The 20,984-nt window shown below is 38.0% G+C and overlaps 1 protein-coding gene across 5 annotated transcripts in view; it reads right to left on the bottom strand.

Annotated features, from left to right (window-relative positions):
• Nucleotides 1-20,984, bottom strand: part of MAP7D2 (MAP7 domain containing 2) — an 82,725-nt gene that overhangs the window by 8,423 nt on the left and 53,318 nt on the right. For 2 of the 5 annotated variants that reach the window (XM_015640061.3, XM_015640029.1), the window contains exons 4-11: nt 17,611-17,725; nt 16,595-16,693; nt 14,572-14,682; nt 13,158-13,280; nt 10,196-10,338; nt 9,001-9,128; nt 1,101-1,333; nt 613-739 (exon numbers count right to left, since the gene is read on the bottom strand). In XM_015640061.3, the coding sequence (XP_015495547.1) occupies nt 613-739; nt 1,101-1,333; nt 9,001-9,128; nt 10,196-10,338; nt 13,158-13,280; nt 14,572-14,682; nt 16,595-16,693; nt 17,611-17,725 (1,079 nt within the window). The remainder of the gene's footprint in view (nt 1-612; nt 740-1,100; nt 1,334-9,000; nt 9,129-10,195; nt 10,339-13,157; nt 13,281-14,571; nt 14,683-16,594; nt 16,694-17,610; nt 17,726-20,984) is intronic. The other 3 variants (XM_019008052.1, XM_015640070.1, XM_015640044.1) reach the window with 3 other exon arrangements.

Genomic DNA, 20,984 nt, shown 5'->3' with positions numbered 1-20,984 from the left:
TGAGTCAGTGATTTCTTATTTGGGGTTTGAAGGAAATGCATGATTTGCTGACACTTGCAACCAGCATCCCATGTGGAGAACCACCTTAAAGCCTGTTCCCAGAACAGAGCCAGAACTTCACTGCTCAGACACAGCAACCTTCATGCTGCCCACACTCAGAGCCCTCAATGCCTGCAGCAGAGTTGGGCAGGAAGATGAATTTCAGGTTAATTATGAATGATTCAAGCTTTTCCATTTAATGCATATCCTGCTGCTGCTTCAAGACTGTTTCTGCTATGTGAACTTGTTCATTTAAAGCCACCTCAAGTATTTTTTACAATGTAAAATACTTCAGGTATGTCCAGACTGCAGTGTGCACTACACTTTAGCATGGGCATGCTTGAAGTATTTGGAAAAGAAATAGTTTATTCAGGGTTCTTGAAGAGGCAAATTATTATTTTCTAACCACTAACCACAGAGACTGCAAAAGACACTACTGAAATATGAGTCTGAAATTCAAGAAATTAACAAATACATATAAGCTTCCACTTGATTACAAAACTGCTACAGTTTCAAGCTCAGTGATACAGGTTAAATTATTAGGTAATAACTTTCACAAAGCAAGACAGAGACCTTTCTCGTTCTTCTCTTTCCTGTCTCTCCCTTTCCTCCTGTTCTTTTTGCAGGCGGGCCTGTCGTCTTTTTTCAGCTAGAATTTTTGCAGCTTCTTCAGCATCACTTGTTCCTGCTGTGATCTTCCCTAGGAGAAGACAACCAAGGGTGGAAAGTCAGGCAGGGAACAGAGTGCCCAGCAAATTCCAGGTTCATACAGAGGCTGAAAGGGGCCTGGTTCAGAGCAGTAAGACACCTTTTTCAAAGCACATTTCAGCAGAAAGAAGATGGAATAGGTAAGGACATCCCTGCATGTCAGCATTATCACATCCTCATTAACAAATGCTTTTGGTACTTTAGTGAAAACTGTGTGTTCACAGGTTCCAGTATGTACCTTTACTCATTCTCATATGCCTGTGACTGAGCAGCTTCATGAAAAGAACAGATCACAGTTTAAAAGTCTCAGGGATCCATGGTATCCTGCACTAATATTTTGCAGTAAGGCTCACCTTCACTGTTCTCAGCCTTTCCAGCAGAAGGCACATGCTTCTCAGGAGCCACCTGGACCACATCATCAGCACGTGCTCCTGGGGACTTCAGGTGACTGACATTTTCTTTCTCCTTGTCTGCTTTCTTTTTAGGTGTTTCCTGGCTGAGATTGGAAGTGGCACGATGCTTCACAGGAGAAGCTGGATATTGTTTGGCGTTTTTAGGAGACTGAGGATAAGTCTTTGCAACTGTCCTGATGAGGGAAAATAAAAAGCAAACAAGGCTAGATGTTACACAGCTTGAAATCAAACTCCACCTTCACCATTCTCATTCTTTCTTGTCTCTGCCTACAGAGGAGTATCAGCTGTTCTGCACAATACTGAAAAGAACCACCTGGATGTAATCAGAACTTAAAATGCATGGAACTAACATGAAGTGCGCATGATTACAGAAAATTCTCATCAAAATAAACCAATAACACTGTCTAAGGTCTAGGTGAGAGACAGGAAATTGTGGGCTACCTAAACCAATGATTTTAGTAATGTCCATTTCAAAAGAATTCCATCAACTTTACTGCTTCTACAGTCCTTCTCAACACATAAACCTATGGCTGCTCTCTGTCTGTAGAAATTATAATGAGCTACAGTGCACTGCTTTCACCTGAATACCACCTTGCCAACCATGATCTTTTTCTAATAGTATCTGATTTTCCAAAAAAGCACCAAATACCACTATATACAAAGGTATGGGTACTACAGAATGAGACAGGACTAATCAAACCATTATATTGTCAGCAACACTGTTTGAGTTAGTGTTTTTTTCAGCACCAACACAACAGACTCCAGACTCCAACTCAGCCCCTGCAGCCTTTCACAAGCTGCACTTGGGATGATGGCAATGCACAGCAGCAATGCAGCCCACTGTTCATCTGGCTGTTGCACACTTCAGGTGAAGTGATAACCCTGAAGTCAGTTCTGGGAAAGTGGAAGGGTAAAGATACCTGACAGTCACTGAAAATAGGTGTACATAAAGGGAACAGATTACCAGGAAACAGAAAACTACACACAAACACCATTCATTATTTATGCAACACCAGTAACTAGCACTTGTAACATTAAGAAAGGCTGGGATGTGTGAGTAAGCAGTGTAAGAATAAAGATATTACAATCCTAAAATGATTTATGTGAGTCTCATTGGAATAAATGACCTTATATTAGATCATTAAAAAGTGAACATTACACATGTATTTCTAACCTTCTTCCTGGATATGCAGTTATGATATAAACGTATTATCTATCCCTCATCACTTTTTTCATCTACACAATATAGAGTTTCATATACTATAATAAGGTTTCTAGACTATACACTCATTCTGGCACACCACAGGCATGAAAAACATGAACAACAGCTGTAAATTAATGGACTGGAGTGGCAAGTTTTGTATAGATCTAACTATAGTATTGTGTGGTCAGAGACTATTATAACCAGAACAGCATTTGCATTACAGAGCAGACAATAAGACATCTTTCAACTCCTCCCCAAACTCACTAATTCTGTAGAAAAAAGGTTTCTTTTCTACCATATCAGACTGCATTTGAAAGAGATTGAGACATTAGAATACAAGGAGCTCACTCAGAGCTGCCTGGTTTGTGGGGAGGAAAACACTGCAGAGTATTGCACCATCCCTTCTTTCTTACTCCCACTGAAGAGCCACCACAGACTCCAAAAGCCCTCAGGCTGCAGGAACAGTAGCACCCAACTAAATTTGAAGTTCATCTCAGGTACCCCCTGCCCGCAGGCCCAGGAGCTCCCTGTCAGCTCAGGCCCTCGCCCTTGGTCCTTGGCTGAGCTCAGCTGTAGGTAAGCCTGTTCTTCTTGGCTTCCTTAACCTGCTGATCCTGACATGATGTCCTGGCTTGTCCTTGCCTCAGGAAGGCCTTTATTGGCAGTCACTGGGCTCTTGGCTGACCCTGCTCAGTTCTTTTGCCTCCTATGGGATGGGGTGCTGCGGACAAGGTCCCTATCCTTGTCTGTCCTGCTGCCACCCACCACTCCTGCTGTTCCATGATGGAAGCAGGCTTTGCAAAATGTGAACAGGCAAGTCTAATTCCAGTTCTTGAAAAAAAAGAGCAATAGAAGAAGCCAATGAGTTTGGTTGTGTTGACCAAATCTGGTTTTAGCATTGTCTTTAGATTCCTCTTTAGGATAGAGATAGATTTCCAGGTCCTTCTGAAAGCAAAAGGAGATTTCAAGGCCCCACCTAAACATGTACATCTCACATGTGCCTAATCATTGCAGTCATTTCCAACTGCATTTCATAAAAATATAATTGGTAAATAAAGAGAAAACATTTTTCTCCTGTTTTTCTGCAGCACAGAGGGTGCTTCTTGCTAATTAGACACTTCAAAGCAGAGTCCCTTCTCGCTGTCTTTGGTTCACATTTCCAACTTTACCACATATTCCTTGCAATGCTTTTGATTTAACTTGTTGTGACAGAAGGAGAAAAACAGGCTAATAACTAAGGCTGAGTCATTCTCAGTATTAGTACAGAAGTAATTGTTCTCTAATAAAGACATGACAATCAAAAAGGTCGGTAGGAAGGAGTCTAGTCATGAGAGCCACATATGTTGCACTAATGCATAGGCATTAGAGCAGACTGGCTGTACAACTCAGCTGGTGGATTAGAAACATGTGCTGAATGTATTATTTAGGCACTGCATCTTTGAACTTTTAGACCTACAGTAATTTATTTTTTTTTACCAAAACTGCTACAGGCTCTTAGACCAGAACAACAAGAAAATAGTAGGGTTTCATATAAAGTAGCTAAAAGTATGAAAAATAGAGAAGACTGATTACTGCATGGATGAGAATAGTGCAGTGTGTGGAGTGTAAAGCAAAAAAAGTCCATCAAGAATAAAAATATTTTTTTAGGATTTTTATATAATTTAGTGGATGCCAGTAGAAAGTATTAAATTAACATTGTTTTCCCCCTTGTATTTAAAACATACTCTCAACTTAGCATCTTTAACATTCTTTTACACAGGCAGAATTGTTAATGAAAAAAACCACTCTTTCTAAATAGTATTTATGTTATGCTGCTTTACACCAGAAAGAGCCAAACTTGAGAAGGCAGAAAAATGGAATTATTAAGAAAAATATTTATAATCACTTGTACAGGAGACTGTTTAGGTTTAAACCGTGATACAAAAGTGGCAAACACAGAATTACACCTGATGAGGATTACAGAATTAGGATGAAAAATCACTATAATCCAAAAAGTGGCAGCATATTAGTTGTCAGACAGCTTACTCATTCTCAGTAACTGGATTTTACAGGGGAATACAGAAGCACCTTCCTCACTCCAAGAGGACAGTTTTCTCACCCAACTGCTGTGAGCTGACACAGGGGCAGCAGCATGAAAGAAGCTCCCCCTACATGCACTGCTAGAACATCTATCTGTGAGGATCCACTGATTCTTAATTACAATGGCTCCTATTTAATTATGAAAGGGACAGTCCATTCTGCAGAACAATGTCTCAGGAAGAGCCTATGAGGGATTCCAAGCTTACTTTTGCTAAACAGAGAAAATAAAGCACAGGAAGCACACAAATCAGAGGTCACAGCCATCTCTGGCCACAAACAGCAGGGCAGAGAACAGCATGCCCTCCTGAAAAGCCAGCTACAGGGCAGGTCACCGGTTACGGCTGTTCATAAGGCTGACTGTAAATTGGGAATCTTCAGCAATGCCAGAGCTGCATTATTTTTCTCCTTTCTCCCCATTAATTCAACAAAAACTCTGCTGAAACCACACCAAGGACCTGCATGTCTCAAGGCTGCTTTCTGACATTGCTATGATCACAAGCTATTTCTGGATTCTGGCATTTTTGCTATATCAGTGACACTTTCTAAAAAGCAGTTTTCTTTCACTCTTAGTTTTGATCTTTTGGAGCCAAAGACATATTCATTTCTCTTTTACATTTCTTAAAAGAGAAGAAACTCAGCATAGGTCTGTAGAATAGTTTTTTGAATAGCTACATTATTACAGATGTTTCAAAATCTTGAACTGGCCTGTCATCTAGCTAACTGCTGAAAAATCCCTCAAAATACTCTTGATTCAACATTCTACCTACTGCTTTTAGCTTTCCAAAATAAAAACCAAGAGCAGCAAATGTAACACATATGAAATAAAATCTAAAATGGGTCAGTGCAGAACATAGAAGCTACTTCTGTGTGGAATTCACCACATGCAGATACCTTTCCAATAACTCATTTTTAAACATCTTACAAATTTGGAGGGCACTTTTTTTGTACTAGTCTAAGTTCATATTCCATCAGTATTCTGCAATTTCACTGAGCATGCACATTTCTGATGTCAAAAGTGTTTCCTCCAGGCTACAAGGGGTTGTCACCCAACAGAACCAACAAGTGAGGGGTTTAGTTAGTGAAACCATGAGCAAAGGACAATGACCAGCCTGGGATCTGGGAAGGAAACATGAACCACCACCCATCAGCAGCACCATTCATCAGTCACCTTTCCCTTCCCCCTTTCTCCTTCTCTCATGAGGTTATGCTCTGGCAAAAGAATGTGACACAGAGGCTTGTCAGAGCTTTCGATTTTTATTCACTGGCTTACGCTATGCTTCATCTGAAGATACTTTAATCCTACTTCCTTGATTCAGTCAGGTGCCATTGATTTATTTAGGGACTATTTACCCAAGGACATGTGAAGGACACAGGCTTTATTGCCTTCCTGATCTATAAGAAAGCACACTTACCTCTTCTCTGAGGGATACTACAAGAATAAACCGATTAAGGTATAGATCTTCAAAGATGAAGCATAAAACAAAAAAATTACCCAAACCCCTCATCCTGCTATTATTGATCTTGTGAAAGATTTGAAGAAAATGAGCACTTTACACCATCAGTATCCAATAGCAATTGAAAAAATTAAAGACAATTTGAGTTGTTCAAACTCTCGAATCCATTAACTTTCATCTTTGTCAGCTGATCCACATTAAGATTCAAAATCATAGTTTTGGATTTCTTTCTGTGACATTCCTTAATATATTTATTTTTCCAAATAACACCAAGTATTGAATTCCTTTGTCACTTTTAATTGTTGTTCAGCATAACTTTATTTGTCCCCTTTTCTCCTTTTTACATGTATATCTGTTCACTCATCTCAGATGTTATCTTTTTGGGCTGACTTTTTTTGCTTTCTCAGTAAAATTTGCCCATTCAAAACATTAGAATTTTATTTATGTAATGACTGCAACTCTCTTCTGTCATTAATCACTGTGTCTCTTTAGGCTGAAGTTTTATTGTCTTGTTTGATCCTGTTTCAGTTACTTTACCATGATAAAAAGAGCTTTTTATTTAATAAATAATGAAATAACATATTAAGAAGACAAGTTACTGCCATGCAGAAACCAAGATGACAATTGTGAAGAACTAGTAACTGGAACAATACCAAGAAAACTTGAATGCTAAGTCACATATTCCTAAGAAAAAAAATGCATACAGCTAACTGTCATGTAAATCACTGGCCACACTTGATTCTCTCCTCAACACTACCTACTAATGGTGTACAATACGTCATCTAATTTCTTCTAGGGTATTTTTGCAGTCATATAGTGTGCCAGAAGGAGAAAGATTAAATGTGTAAAAGATCATTAGGTTTGCAAGGAAAATAAGTATTTGTATACATATTTAGACAGACTAAGATTATACTTAAATGTCAGATAACGATCTTGTTGGTCAGTGGATTTAAATACAAGCAGTAAGGCTTTTGGAGTATTCCTTTAGATTGTACAATCTTATCTCCTCAATGAAAATTAACTCTGGAATTTGAGTTGTATGAAAAAATGCATATATTATCACTATTATCACCTATATATAATAATACAAAATGGTCATTAGGGCATTTCTTTATTTTAGAATTATGCGGGGAAGTTTTGAAAGAGCTAAAGCAGAACTCTCTGCAATCAGTAATAAACATGGATTTAAATTCTATTTACTGTATCTCTCATAAGGTCAAGAAGGGTGTTCTAATTGGGCCACATTAAGATTAAATGCTTGTTGATAGATTTCTATTGGTTCCATGGTCAGATTCCCTTGGAAAAGATAAGGAGGGGAAAAAAAAAAAAAGGGATCACTACTGTGGCTCACAATCACAGAGAAACCCACCAGCAGGCTTCTTAATTCCTCCATGCAGCATCTGCTTCTTCTTCTAAAACCAGTACTCCTTAGAGGCATGAAAACATTTTACCATATAAAGGTTATCTTAATTTGCACCTCTGGGAAAAAATTCTCCATCATTTCCTAATCTTTTATGGAAATCAGTGCTACAAATTCAGCCTGGGAATACCTTTTTCATGAAGCACTAAAAAGAGCTGTCTCCCAAGAAGTTTTACTTTTAACCACTGGATGTTTCTCTGATGGTCTACACTAACCTCTGCCTGCCCAGCAAGAAGCACTTGACTCTCAGCTAATTCATTTCCCACCAATCATTTTGCTTAACTAAATGTGTCTTCTTGGTGTGTCTCTTATACTGGTTGAAAAATGCATTCTTAGCAGGGAGTAACAGTACTTGCAGAATAATATACAGTCTTGGAGCTCAAGGGTTTTTTTTAACTTTACATTGCAGAGTGCCACTAGACAATGATCTGCTCAAAACTGTGAAGAGAAAACTGATTGTCATTAACATTGCATTTCATTCGATTTTTCACAAAATAGATGCTGTTCATACCACAGAATCTCATGACATTACATATATAATATTGGAAGTTTGAGAATTTGTAGCTTTGTAATACAAACCAAGAACTGCAGTGTCCCAGTTACATGCAAGGGGACGTCTAAACCAGAAAGAATGCTGAGAATCAGATGGTTTCCTTATGTTGTCTAACATCAGATTCACACACAAAATCATCTCCCACTAAAGGGCTATGCCCTCAGAGCTGAAACAGCAAAGGAACACCAGCTGGTTTTTCAGGCAGAAGAAATTTGTCAGAAAGGGGATCATCAAGCCTGGTTCAAAATACGGCCAGCTTCAGATTAAGAAAATATAAATAAATAAGAAAATTTTCAAGACCGAAGTGTCATCCACAAACAGATCTAAAGGAAAAAACCCAAACCAACCAACCAGCCAAATAAATTAGGCAAGTACTGTAGACCAGGACTACTTTAGCATAGTCCTACATTAGAGCCAGACTTAATATTCTTCTTCTAAGTAACCTGGACACCCATTTGCTCAGACTTGAGCTGCAAGCTGTGGCACACATAATGCAGTTTCCAGCAAAAGACAATCAAGAAAAGTAAGTCAGTTGCCAGTAAGCCCAGATATGTTATATATCCACAGCTCTGCATAAAAAACCCCAACAAACCTGAACCAACTGCCCCTCCAAAAAAACAAAAGAAACCAGAACAAAACAAAGCAAAACCACAGACGTCTGCACATTTGTAAAGGTTAAAACCAATGGTTTAGATGACACATAGTTAAGTGCACTTATGGCACCAGATGGTCATGCCAACAATAGGAAATGCATATATTAAATGCTGGAATTTCTAGTTAGTATTCATGATGAATGCATTTCTTTCTTCACATTAGGCAGTTTCTTCAAAATCAAACAACAAAAAAGAATATTTAAAAATAAATGTGAAGTAAAATTTCATATGAATAATGAAATGCACTGTAATTTGAAGCCTGAGGAAAGGTAGAAAGAACTGTCTCTAGTGGGTATTAACACAGTATTAGAGATATCAGATTTGTCATCTACACCTCTCACTCATCTGCATATGTGTGTATAAGTAAAATTAACTAGATTTTATACAACACTTAAAAAGGAAGTTCCTCCAGAATCTATGCCTTATTTAGAGGTAATAAATTCACAGGATATTAGTCCACTAAAAAGAAAGGCATACTTAGGTGTTGCAGGTGATGCAGATCTTCTGGACATGGCAGCAGGAGAATCAGACCTTCTCAGAGGAGATCCCATACCAGATGATGAACCAGGTGTTGCAGGTCGCTTCTCCTTCTTTATCTTCTCAGTCTAGAAGCACAGTTCATTTCATAATTAGGACAAATAAATAAAAAATGCATTTGATTGTTTTATTAGCAAGATGGCATATAAAGAGATTTGTGTGGAACACTTGTGAAACCTTTTTAAACAGCAGCTCACAACTGAGGTGCTATTAATAGTTTTTTATTTTACATAGACATAGCATACACCCACCCCTGTCTTGCACGGGCAGAGCATGCAAATTTCAGATAAGTAATACACATCAGAGCCTCTGCAAGAATTCTTGTGAAGGGGTGGTGCCAGTGGGTGGAATCTTTAAAACCATCCATATGCCCCTGCTTAGACTTAACCAGCAGTGCAAACAGGCATCTCACAGAAATGTTGTTGCATGTAACACTGAATCACACCTAAGACTGACACCACACAAATCTTTACTCCCAACTTTGGTTCTCTCACTTGCAGCTAATTCAGATGGCATAAATCCCCCTATAATTAAGTATTACAAGATGATAGGTACCTCACATGAATATTATAGCCCTAAAAGAGAATTTTTTTAAAGCATGCCTTAAACTGTGAAGACTCAGTGAAGGTGAGTGACTTGCCTTTTCTTTTCTGGAAACTACAATGGATCGATAATGTATCTTTTAGGCAAACAGCATTAAAAATGTCAACAGAAAGAGTTAAAGCAATTGGTGTAAAACAGAGGCATTATCAATACACTTGGGGAGTTTCTGAAATATATGAAGCTTGCTCATTAGCCAGCAAGACTGGATACTCATAGTCAGGGGGGGGAATTCTATTTGTCATTCCCATTCCCAGAAGTTACAAGCAAGTCCAAAACCATACATTTCAGTGCCTCAGTTCTCTGAAAACAGGAGTGTTGGTGTTCCAATACCAGCACTCAACACTGATTCCCAGGAAGAAGGTATTAAAATGCTCAGGAGCAAAAGACAACCGATGTTGGCAGGGCTTACTTTTCTACTGCTGTTTCTTATAGCAGGGGAAGCACTTCATTTGTATTCACGTAAAGGGAAAGATATCAAGAAGCAGCTGCATCGGTTTACCCAGCAGTGAAATCAAAACCACTACAAACTCACCTGAGTAACTTCAGCTGCAGGTGCCCCTTTCATGGCATTGGAGGGTGAAGTTGCCTTCTTCCTGTCGGTGCTTCGGGTGGGGGAAGGCTTGTAGGGAGATTTAAGAGGACTAGCTGGTGCTACACGAGGACAGATATGGAATACTAAAGAGTTATAGTACAATAGCAAGAGCAAAAGGGAGCACAGATAGAGGAAGTAAAGGAGGGGAGAAAACAGCATACTTTTATGTTATAATGTTCAAAGGTAGTTTTAAAGTGTTTTTTAGTGTTTTAAAGTATCACATATAATGCATTCAACATGATCCCATGTTTATTAAAAATTTCTCAACTGAAATATTTTATAGGAAAAAATTATCTTTAAAATATTGCTTTCTCACTCATACACCTTTTGAATCACCTGACTAGTACTGTGACTCTTTATTCTTCAAAGAAGTCCAGTTCCTTTGCATACAATAAAAAGAAAAAGCAGATAATGCTAGTTGGGTGACTTTTGAACGCATACTGCAAAACATGAAAGGTGATAGAAGCATAGGGAGTTCTGTCTTTTTTTAAAGCCTAAACATGCAAAGGCTCCTAAATACATTAATTACTTTCCCAAATAATATTTAATCAAAAGAACTAACAAAAAAAACCCCCAAACTTAAACTAAATGCTGCTGTAGGTATTTCAGTTATTGTTATTTAAGTAAGACATCAATTTGAGAGTGACACATGAATTACAGCTTACAGGGTAACTTTTTTTTTGTTTGCAATATGAACAGGAATTTGGAAAATGAGATATTTTACTCCTGATTTTATTCATATTGCCTTGTAAAATGAAACTTTCACATACATATAGAACAATTAACAGAGTATATGTTTTATCAATAAGACAGACACTAATTGCAATCAAGTGATAGTGTTTCTAATTTTAGTCAACTAAAGTCAGGAGAGATATTGACTTTGAAAAAGCAGTAATTATGCACTAATGTAAAGAAAGTCACATTCCCAAATTTTTTATTGGAGGCAGCCCAATAAAATTTTTACAAAGCCTTTTTGAATGCTTTGAAGGACCTCTGTATTCTTTGACCCACTTTCCAGCCAATTGGCATAAGGTCACTGTATATTAACAAAAGTGTTCAAAAACTTAAAAGCTGCCCAAGAGAAATATTTTTACTTCAACTGTTAAAAGAATTAATTATGCATCCAGTAATAACTAATTGCCTGAATACCTTGACTTTGAGTGACATTAATGATGTGTTGCTTGTAGAGTCTGATATTGAGGGTCCTCATTCCTAAGCTTACAGAAAATGCAGTAGCAGAGCAATTTTGACCCCAGCATAATGACAAGAGGCACAGTATGAGCTCTTGGAAAGGAAGACCCCTCTTCCCTGTTCAGGAAGTTACTTCTATGGTGAGAATTACAAGACAAATGGGAGATTTCCCTCAACTATTTTGCTGGCAATTACTGACAAAATGTCAATGGCCTCTGAGATTGTTGTTTGCAACCTGCACCTGATTGCCTTGTGGGGAAATGACAAGAGGATGCTTGTTCAAAAAGCTGTTCCCAAAATCATCTACCCTATTTCAGCTCAATGAAAAAGCAGTTTGCAGAACAAATTGTACCCTTGTCAGACATGCCAGTGTGTTTAAAGATCCTATGATGAAGTGAGATAAACCTGAGAGATTACAAACAAAATGAGTGAGGAAGGACAAAAGTCATCCTTATTGATTTCTCTGATATCAAATACAAGACAGAAAAAATCATCCATAGGTGGCCTCAGCAATTCAGCTCAAAATCTTAAGCAGAATGTACTGATCTAATTTGGAACTGGGTTTTGCTCACTCTTGGCAGTAGGTGGTCCCTGAGCACTGAGTAAACTGGGAATTTTCTCAAGTACGATATGAAAACATTCTGCTTCCAGTAGAGGCTGTTTTTAATATAGAAACAAGAGAAGCAATTTTAGAGGCATTCAATATCAATGTCCCTCTGCACTGAACAGAGAAGTAACACACAAGGGAAAGTAGATTTACTTAGCAATTAATTTTTAAATAGCTTTGCATGAAAAGCACAGATGCAGAACTTAAGCCTATTTTAACCAAGATGTGTGAAAATACCCATGATAATGTCTTTTGTCATCTAAATAGTTTAATGCTGGTAAAGTGTTTTCTTTTGGAGACAGGCATTTGGCACACACTTTGGGGTGCTTTTGTTTGTTTGTTCTATTAAAAGTAAAAAGGGCTGTTAGACTTTTGTTTCAGCCAATGACCAGGTATGGCTTTATAAGCAGAAACTACATAAAGGCACTTGCTTAAGTATTAGCAGGACTAGAAATTTTATTTTGTAAGTGTTTGCAAAATAATTTTTATATTAGTCTACCCTTTACATATAGGAACAGTAACTATCATCCCTTAAAGATCAATAATTTCTGGAACTTACACCTTCCTATCAATAGTCTGTTGTTTCTTATATGTATGTACACCTATATATATATATAGATGTCACATACACACAGTCACACAGTTAAAGGCAAAAAGATATTTAACAGATGGAAACTGGAACCCTGGTAAAAATAATTAAGGCTCAATGGTGCACTGGGATTTTTGTTCTACATACTATTTGGGTATGACAGGGCTGACATTAATAAATCAATCAAAGCCTCTGAGAGTTGTCACATCATTGTATAAAAACCTGTTTCTTAAACAGATGTATTCTTTTTTTTTTTATAATCTGCAGTATTAATGTTTTTTTTTCTAAAACAGATATTCAGAACAGCACAGACAAGATAATGTGCTTTTCAAAGATTTTAAATACACTGCTATCTGAAACAACTTAGTTCATCATTGATTTTGTACAATCCTGTAAATTTGTTTCTGTTTTTATCCTGTCATTTGTTTCGTAGTACTCCATTTCTTCCAGCAGCTACATAAATGCAGCTAAAAACATACCTCAGTGGTTTCAAAGTGAGGAAGTCACATTTTTACCTGGAGTATTGTACTGCTCAGAAAGCATTAATGTACTTCTGCTTCTGGCTAAAGATGACTGTGTGGGAGTCAGCAGTCGAGAAACAATAAAGTTTTCCATTGGACTAAGATGCATGCGGTGAGCTGAAGGATGGGAGCAAATAAAATCAAATTTAAAATGCAAAGAAATAAAACAATGTTACATTAAAATAACTGAAACAAAATGATGAAATGATTAAATTAAATGACAAAAAAATCTTGAGCTTCTTGAGATTTAAAATACTTGAAGATAATTTTCATTCCCTCTGAAAAAAACCTTCTAATTTCTCCACTGTTTTAAGTTTCCCCCTTATACATTACACACAGTAAGGTTAAGATCATGTCATATTTTGTTTTAACTCAGAGGCTAATTCCATTTTGCAAAATGGTTGCTTTCATGACTCAGCACAAAAGAGGTTTGTCTTCTTCCCCAGTAGGAAAGGTAAAACACTTGCTAGAACAGGGCAGCTGCTCACTAATGTGCCACCCATGCTGGGACTGCACTTGAAATCTGCCATCTCACCATGTTACGTAAGTCTTATTTATACAATGTGCCTGCATTACTTCCTACTCCATAAATATAAGTGTCAACTATATAAGACGTATTTATAGATGCTCCTATTACATGTATATATAGTCATCAGTCATAATAACCTCAAAGCTACTGATGAGCTTAAGCAATTTAGAAATTAAAATAAATTTACCTTCTCTTTTTCATTCTAGAAACAAGCCTTCATAGTATTTTATTTCAATAAATATATTTTTTCCCATTAGACTTTAAAAAAAAATGGGGTAGGAGGAAAAAAAGCGAACACAAAATAAACCTAAAATATCCAAAGAATTCACAGTGAGATAAACCCTTCAGTCCTCTTTGTAGTATTTAGCAACCACTAATCCTAAAAGATGATCATCTTTTGCAGAGTCTCTCGAGGATCAGAGTTTCATAAGAAATTAACAGGCTCTACAACTCTAGTCACCAGATTGAAGTCTCCCAGGTGGCTCACCAGACGTACCCCTGCCTATGGAACATCCCATATCTACTGCCAGGTCACACCTTTGGTTTGTTTGGTTTCCTTATTTTGCTCAACAGTCACAAACAGTACAGTTATAGGAAATTGCTGCAGTTGCAGCCTGCCCTTACAACCCTGTTTGCTGGAGTGTCAAAATTTGGAAAAGAATCGGTAAAAAACTCACTGCATTTGCTGCTGGACTATGATCGCCAGCACAGCAGCACAGCCTTAGGACAGGCTGCAGAACCATGTCATTAATACAGAATCTCTCAGATGTTTGAGATCCTTTGAATAACAGACATGAGCAAAGCACAAAGCTATATGGATCAGAAGGCTTTAAGCAGAAGGAGAGTTTATGCTGGCAGGAGACCAGCATGTTCACTTGCCTCTGTCAGGGGAATGCGTTATGGCCGCTGTGGAGGATGAGAGGCGCTTACTGATTGGCGACTCCATTTGCTTTGGCAGATTCATTGTAGAAGCTGAAAGTTTGTCACATGCTGCAGAGAAACGCATTGAAGACATTTGTATTCACACCACAGTGTTGATAAACTCCAAAAAATTAACCTTGCATTTGTACTTGTGGCCCTTGCACTGATCATAGCATTGATTTGGCATGAGATGAGCTCTTTCTGACCGCTGAGGACCAGCACCCTATGACACATGTTTTGGCATGCAACTTTTCTGCTTGCAAATTTAACATTCCAGTTTCACAACAGCCTTTTTTTTATACTGATAAATAATTATATATCAGGCCTGAACGAGTGAAGCTGTTCTGACACAAGACACTCAATACCAGCAGAAGCGTAAAGTTACCCAAAGAAAACAAACTGCACACATGACAACTCTGAACTCATCTTCATTCCCCCTCCCCTCTATCTTCAGTCTGAAAGAGCTGGGGTTCACATCAGATATTACTCTAATAAGAAAATTAAATAAACCAACATTTGTGCATCTGTATGGGACCTCACTGTTTTAATGGCTGGCATCAGCCATTTGTCTTTATCTTTTTGTGCTTGAGAAGAATTTAAAAAAAAATAGACTTCTCAGTTTTTTGGTACATTTTTCTTCTGAAATACCATTTGACAAAGTCTGTTTGAGCACAATGCCCATTTCCTACCTTGGCATTTATTCAACTGAATGAAAGAGAAATGTTACCCAGGTATTACTACAGAGTACTAGAATATGATGATCACTGATACCCAGAAGCTAAAAACACAGATGCTTTGTCCCCTACATTTGAATTTCTTTCAAAACAAAAAATATTTTCAGCTAGAGACATGTAGGTGGTCCTAACTCTGCATCTTCTAAGTTACTGCATTCCCTGTTATGTCTGTCCATCAAATCATTGCCTAAGTGGTGCTTCCAAGATTTGTCTCCACTACTACAGAAAACAATGCAATTCGCTACATTTGCTTTTCTCAAAAAGCACATATAATACTGGTATGCTGCAAAACATCAGTTGCACAGGCAAATACCTCTGCACATCAACAGCACTCCCTAAAAAACTTGAATCTGTATACACAGAAATAATAGTTCTGTGAGATCATAGGCAGAACAACATTTACTGTGAATTCTGCAGGAGTAATAGCCAAGCTTAACTCCTCCTTTGAGGGAGAGAAGGAACCTACTTCTCAAAAGGACAGGCTGTGTTTTCTTTTCAAAACGCCAAGCACATTTGCAATCAAGATTAGAAATCCTATATGCAATCCATTTGTAATATTGGAGGGCTCATCTACTTCAGATCCTTTTGTGGGAATAATAATTAAAAAAAACCCCAACAAACCACAAATAAAACCCCACAGAAAAAAAGATAACTGAACATACAAAACATGATTGCTTAAACAAAGTCAACCACTTGAGTTTGTTACAAATACCAGCTTGGCCAAAATTCATTTCAGGAGGCTGAAAACATAACATGGCTGTTTATATCAGATTTATTTCTCCTTAAAATATTGCAGAAGGCGGCCCTTGAGATGGAAAAGGAGGGCTGTTTTGATGAAACATGGTCTTCATAACATATTTTCTTACTATGCAACTGAAATTTTTCTCAACAGCACCTGTGCACATCCATTAGAACTCAAAAATATATGTGTAATTATATACACACACACACACACCACCCACAGAATTAACAAAGATGAGAACCTGAGCAGTAAAAGTCTACAGTTACTGAGAAAACCATGAAAAGCCTCTACTGTGCTGGAATGTGAGGCATGCACTGCTCCACCATGGCAAAATTGAAAGGAAATTAAAAGACACTGGTCTACAACACTAAGGGTAATACTGGTAGAATACCAGAACTGAAATGATAAGAAAACAGTGGTTAGGAAGAACAAGATCAGTGGATGGATTACAGTGATTAGAACAGTTATAAACAAGACACGATGGTACTGTGATTCTCTGAAATACCATTGAAGGAATCAGCAGGAGCAGTAGAGGTCACAGGGTCTGGAGGAAGGGTGTTGGCAGCTAAACCTAGAACAGGGGGTGGGGTATTTTCTGATTCACCTACACAGCAGAGAAATCAGAGCAAAAAGAGGTGAAAAAAATTACTGAATAAGTTGGGGGAGCTGGAATTAAGCACAAACTGCATCACAAAGAAAACTGGTTTCTTTCTCAAAGTATAAGAAACTTCTTTCATTATTACATATATTTAATTTCTTGGATTTTCTAATGATGTATCATGAAAACTATGATATGAAACAGAGTTTGTCTTTTTAAAGTTAAGTATACTTACACATTGTTTAAAAGACAGTAATTGTTATATTTCATCAACATCCAAACATGGATTTTTCTGCCTATAACATCAGTTTATTAAAACCTGACAAATTCAAATAAACTGTATGATTTAAAAGAGAAAATATGCATCTTTCTGAAATATAAAAGCAGCACGACTCATTATGTAATAAAAAGAATTTCCTCTGAAGCCAAAGCAAAAATAGCAGTAACAGAATGTACGTGGGGAAAATAACCCAAACTATTTTAAACTGCACATGCTGCATAGTCATCTAGAAATTCCCATCAGATTTTTAGAAGTACCAAACAAAAACAGATCATCTTTTGCAAGCCTTAGACAGTACTCAGTCCTCTGGTGAATATTAAATTTGCTAACTGTGTGCGTGGGAAGACAATGTGGAAGAAGCTAATAAGGGAGACAGTGAATCAATTTTAATTTTAGCATCCTCCAAACAGATTCTGGTACCTCTATTAAAATGATCTGCATTCCTAAAGTTAGGAGGAACCTGTCTCCACAGAAGGTATTAGGGAGAGGAAGCCGGCAAGCAATTACAAATCACTTATTCACGCCCCAAGGCAGTAATCCCTAAGGTACCACCCTAACTATAAACCCATCATACTTACTATCTCCACAATCTCATGCATTTTGCACTTCCAGATCTGCAATGCAGGCAGCCTGTTTCACTTACCATCTCTGCCTCCTGAGCCTGCAGCCAGTGCTCCTCCCCACGACCATCGCTTCTGCTTCTGTTCCAGCTGCTGGCTGCGTTCAAGGGACCGGCGCATCATGGCTTCTAAACGTTCCTGGTAATTTTGGTACAAACCCAGACACAAATCTCAGTCAGTTCTTTGTGGGCTTCCTTCCCCGCCTTCTGAAGCCATGCTAAAAATACACAGTCCCCCTGTTGCTCCACACATGATGATTACAGGAGCTTGGTCACAGTAAAAGAAAAAGAAGTGAATAAAGAAGGTATCAGCATGCTACCTACCTCCAGATATGCGTATCCTTTGTCTGCAAGCCACTGAGGTCACTACAGAGGCCTAAGTAAATAACACAGGTTGCATCACTGCCTAGCATCTGCTCCTGCTGGTGAGGCTGCTGCTGTGCTCTGGACTTAATTTGTATAAGAATAATGCTCGACAAGCATTAACTCCTTCTTGTCTATGCAGACATCAGGATTCTTTCCCATCCCTTTCTGAGCATAGTTAAATTGCTGCAATGCCAGTGGCTCCACCTAGTCACTCAGATAAATGATCACTTCAAACCCAAAGTAGGTTACTTTGCAGGATGCCCTACTTATTTATTTATTTTTACAAAAACTCCCTCCTTTCTTCTATCATGTTCCTTAAATCTAGGCATTTAAGAACTTCTGATGCTTTTTCTTTTCTGTGTATTTATTTTAGTGTATGCCTATATCATACTGCTCCAAGATTGACTTTTTTCCCCCCACCACCCCCATGTTCTTCTCCATGACTTAGGATTTTCACAGGGAGAAAACGAAAATTATTTTTTTCTTTCCCCAAATCTCGCTCTAGCTTTAACTCACGGCTAAGTATGGTCACTTTATTCCCTCTCCATCACCTCTTGACTCTCAAAGACCTCCACTGAGTTTAATTCCCACCTCCTCCCTCTGCTAGTTTCTCAGTGATTTATTGTTGTGGCAATGATCCCTAAACCTTTTCTTTTCCTCCTTTCAAGCAGATAAAATGTGGTTCTTCCCCACCCACAATTCCATCATCTAACAGCTTCTTCCTTTCCTCCTCCCAGTATCTCATTCGCATCTGGCAACCTCCTCACCCTCACATTTCTGCATCCCAACCCCTGCTGTCTTCAGCTCCTGCCCCAGCGAGTTTTAGTCTTTTGATCTATTAGTATTTTTGGTGCTATTCCTTATTACCTTTGCTATGTCCTTTTGGTCTAGTATAAAACTCCTACTCTCATCCACATCAAACTGGATCCTGCAGGCTTCTGTGATTATATCATACCCATTTTGATTTTTATCAATGCCTTGCTCTATCTCCAACATCGTTTGGCAGTTCAGATAAATTGTGTGGAAATCCCTTCATACATCTCTTGGCCAGATTACTTTCTCTCACTGATTAATGTCTTTGGTCTGGCTTCCCTGAGGTATTTTACCAAAAAATTTCAGTCTTTGTTCAAGTGCGTTTCCCTTCAGGCTCTGCAGTGTTGGTGAGGCAGCTGTCTCTGATGGAGCTCCTTCAGCACATCAGACCCTATCAGGCACCTCCAGTAATCTCCATACTTTTATACACATACCTGTAAACTTTGTCTTACCTTCCTGGGCTTCTGACCCTCATCATTGACTTTCTACATTGCCAGATGTCCCCTCATTATCTTCTGGTTACCTACAATATACTTTTACCTCTTCCACATCTTTGAATAATCTCTTTTACTACTATGACTTGCAGTAATTTATTTCCCAGCTCATTTTTTTTCCACCTCATCCAACCCTGCTACCAGCTATCCATCAGTACCAACAGCAAGCCACTACTTTTAAATCTTTAAGCTCTCTTCTAATTTTATTACAAATCATTTGTGCTATAAAATATTCTATCATCCTCTATACAAAGAATGAAAAAAGGAAATTCTTGCATTCTCTATCATTCCTAGCTCTCCTGTCCCTGTTACCTTTTGGCCAGGTGACCCACCCTGCTGTTACAATTTCTGCTGCTGTCTCCAGGAAGACGATCTTTCAGTTGTGTTGTGAGCTCACGGTCTATCAGGTAACACCATTCAAAGACCACTGAGAGCAGGCAGCTGCTTCCCTGCCCTCCCTCCCCCACTTCATCCCCCTCCTCTGTCTACTCAGTGCCATCAGTGTCCAGGCAGGCATGAAAATAAGAGCTCTGCCTCTTTCCTTCTCCCTACAGAGTAAATGAGGGAAGCATCACAAGGCTCAAGCCTCTTCTGCAAGAGCACAGAAACCCCCACAGCCCTGAATACCTCATTTGCTTCTTGTACACACCCTGCCTGTGAAAAGGAAACAATCTGCCATTCTCTGGAATCTTAAGTCAGTCTGCTTTAGTTTGGTACAGTCTTTTTTTTCTCTTACTATTTGATACAGTTTCACATCTAAATCCTTCATATGCAGGCTTTGCATTACAAGTTCATGCTTTTTTACTTCTAATTTCCCACCTCTCTAGCTTAATTCTGTTTGAATCCCTTTTCTTAGTCTTGCCAAACCTCATATATTTCATCACCAGTTCTTCTCTGCAGAGTGCTTCTTTTCACTGCTTTCTTCTACTATGCAGCTTGCCCCAATCTTTCTTTTTACACTCCCATTTCTTTCTCATTAAAGCATACTCTTACACAGAACCTTTCTTCTTTTTTTTCTTCCTATTTCTAATGGATATTGTTATTCACAAATCAAAAAAGATAAGATTAAAGCAGTCATGTTTCAATTATTTCTGTTTGCTGTCTTGTTTGGGGGTTTTAACGATGCTTGAAATAAGCAATATTGTATACTTTGCAAATCACAAAATACAATTACACCACCTTCTATCATATTGTTTCAAGTATAAAATGCATGCTGAAATAGATTAAAGAAATTAAATTACTTTTCATACTTATTTTCAACCCACAATCTGAGGTTGATGTCTTCCATTACATTATTTGGAGAGGATCATTCACTTTTATTTGCAAAGAGCCTTTCATTAGATCCCTATAGAATATAATTATTAAAACTCAAAAAACCTCTGCAGATATAGGTTAGATAAAGAACAATATGAAGGCTGCTTTTCACAAAGAAAGAATAGTTATTTAAAAACATTTTAAGCTGACACAAAAGTAAAAAGACAAAGAAAATAATAAGACATAAGCAAGCACAGCATAAACAGCTCATACATTAATAATTTGTTCCATGACAAAAACTAAACCACAAGACAAAGCTTTCCTTCATCAGCAAACACGGAAAACCCTTCCAGTCTACGTTACAGACAAAGCACCTTCTTGAAAACATATCAGACTACGCATGTGATCTCATTTGGGAACTCTAACAGCTACAGATAGAGGAAACAGTATCTGCTCTCAAGATATAGTGAG

This window comes from Parus major, chromosome 1, assembly GCF_001522545.3.
Source record: "Parus major isolate Abel chromosome 1, Parus_major1.1, whole genome shotgun sequence".
NCBI lineage: Eukaryota > Metazoa > Chordata > Aves > Passeriformes > Paridae > Parus > Parus major.
Note: the sequence above shows the minus strand (reverse complement) of the source record. Positions and strands in the feature narration are given on the sequence as shown.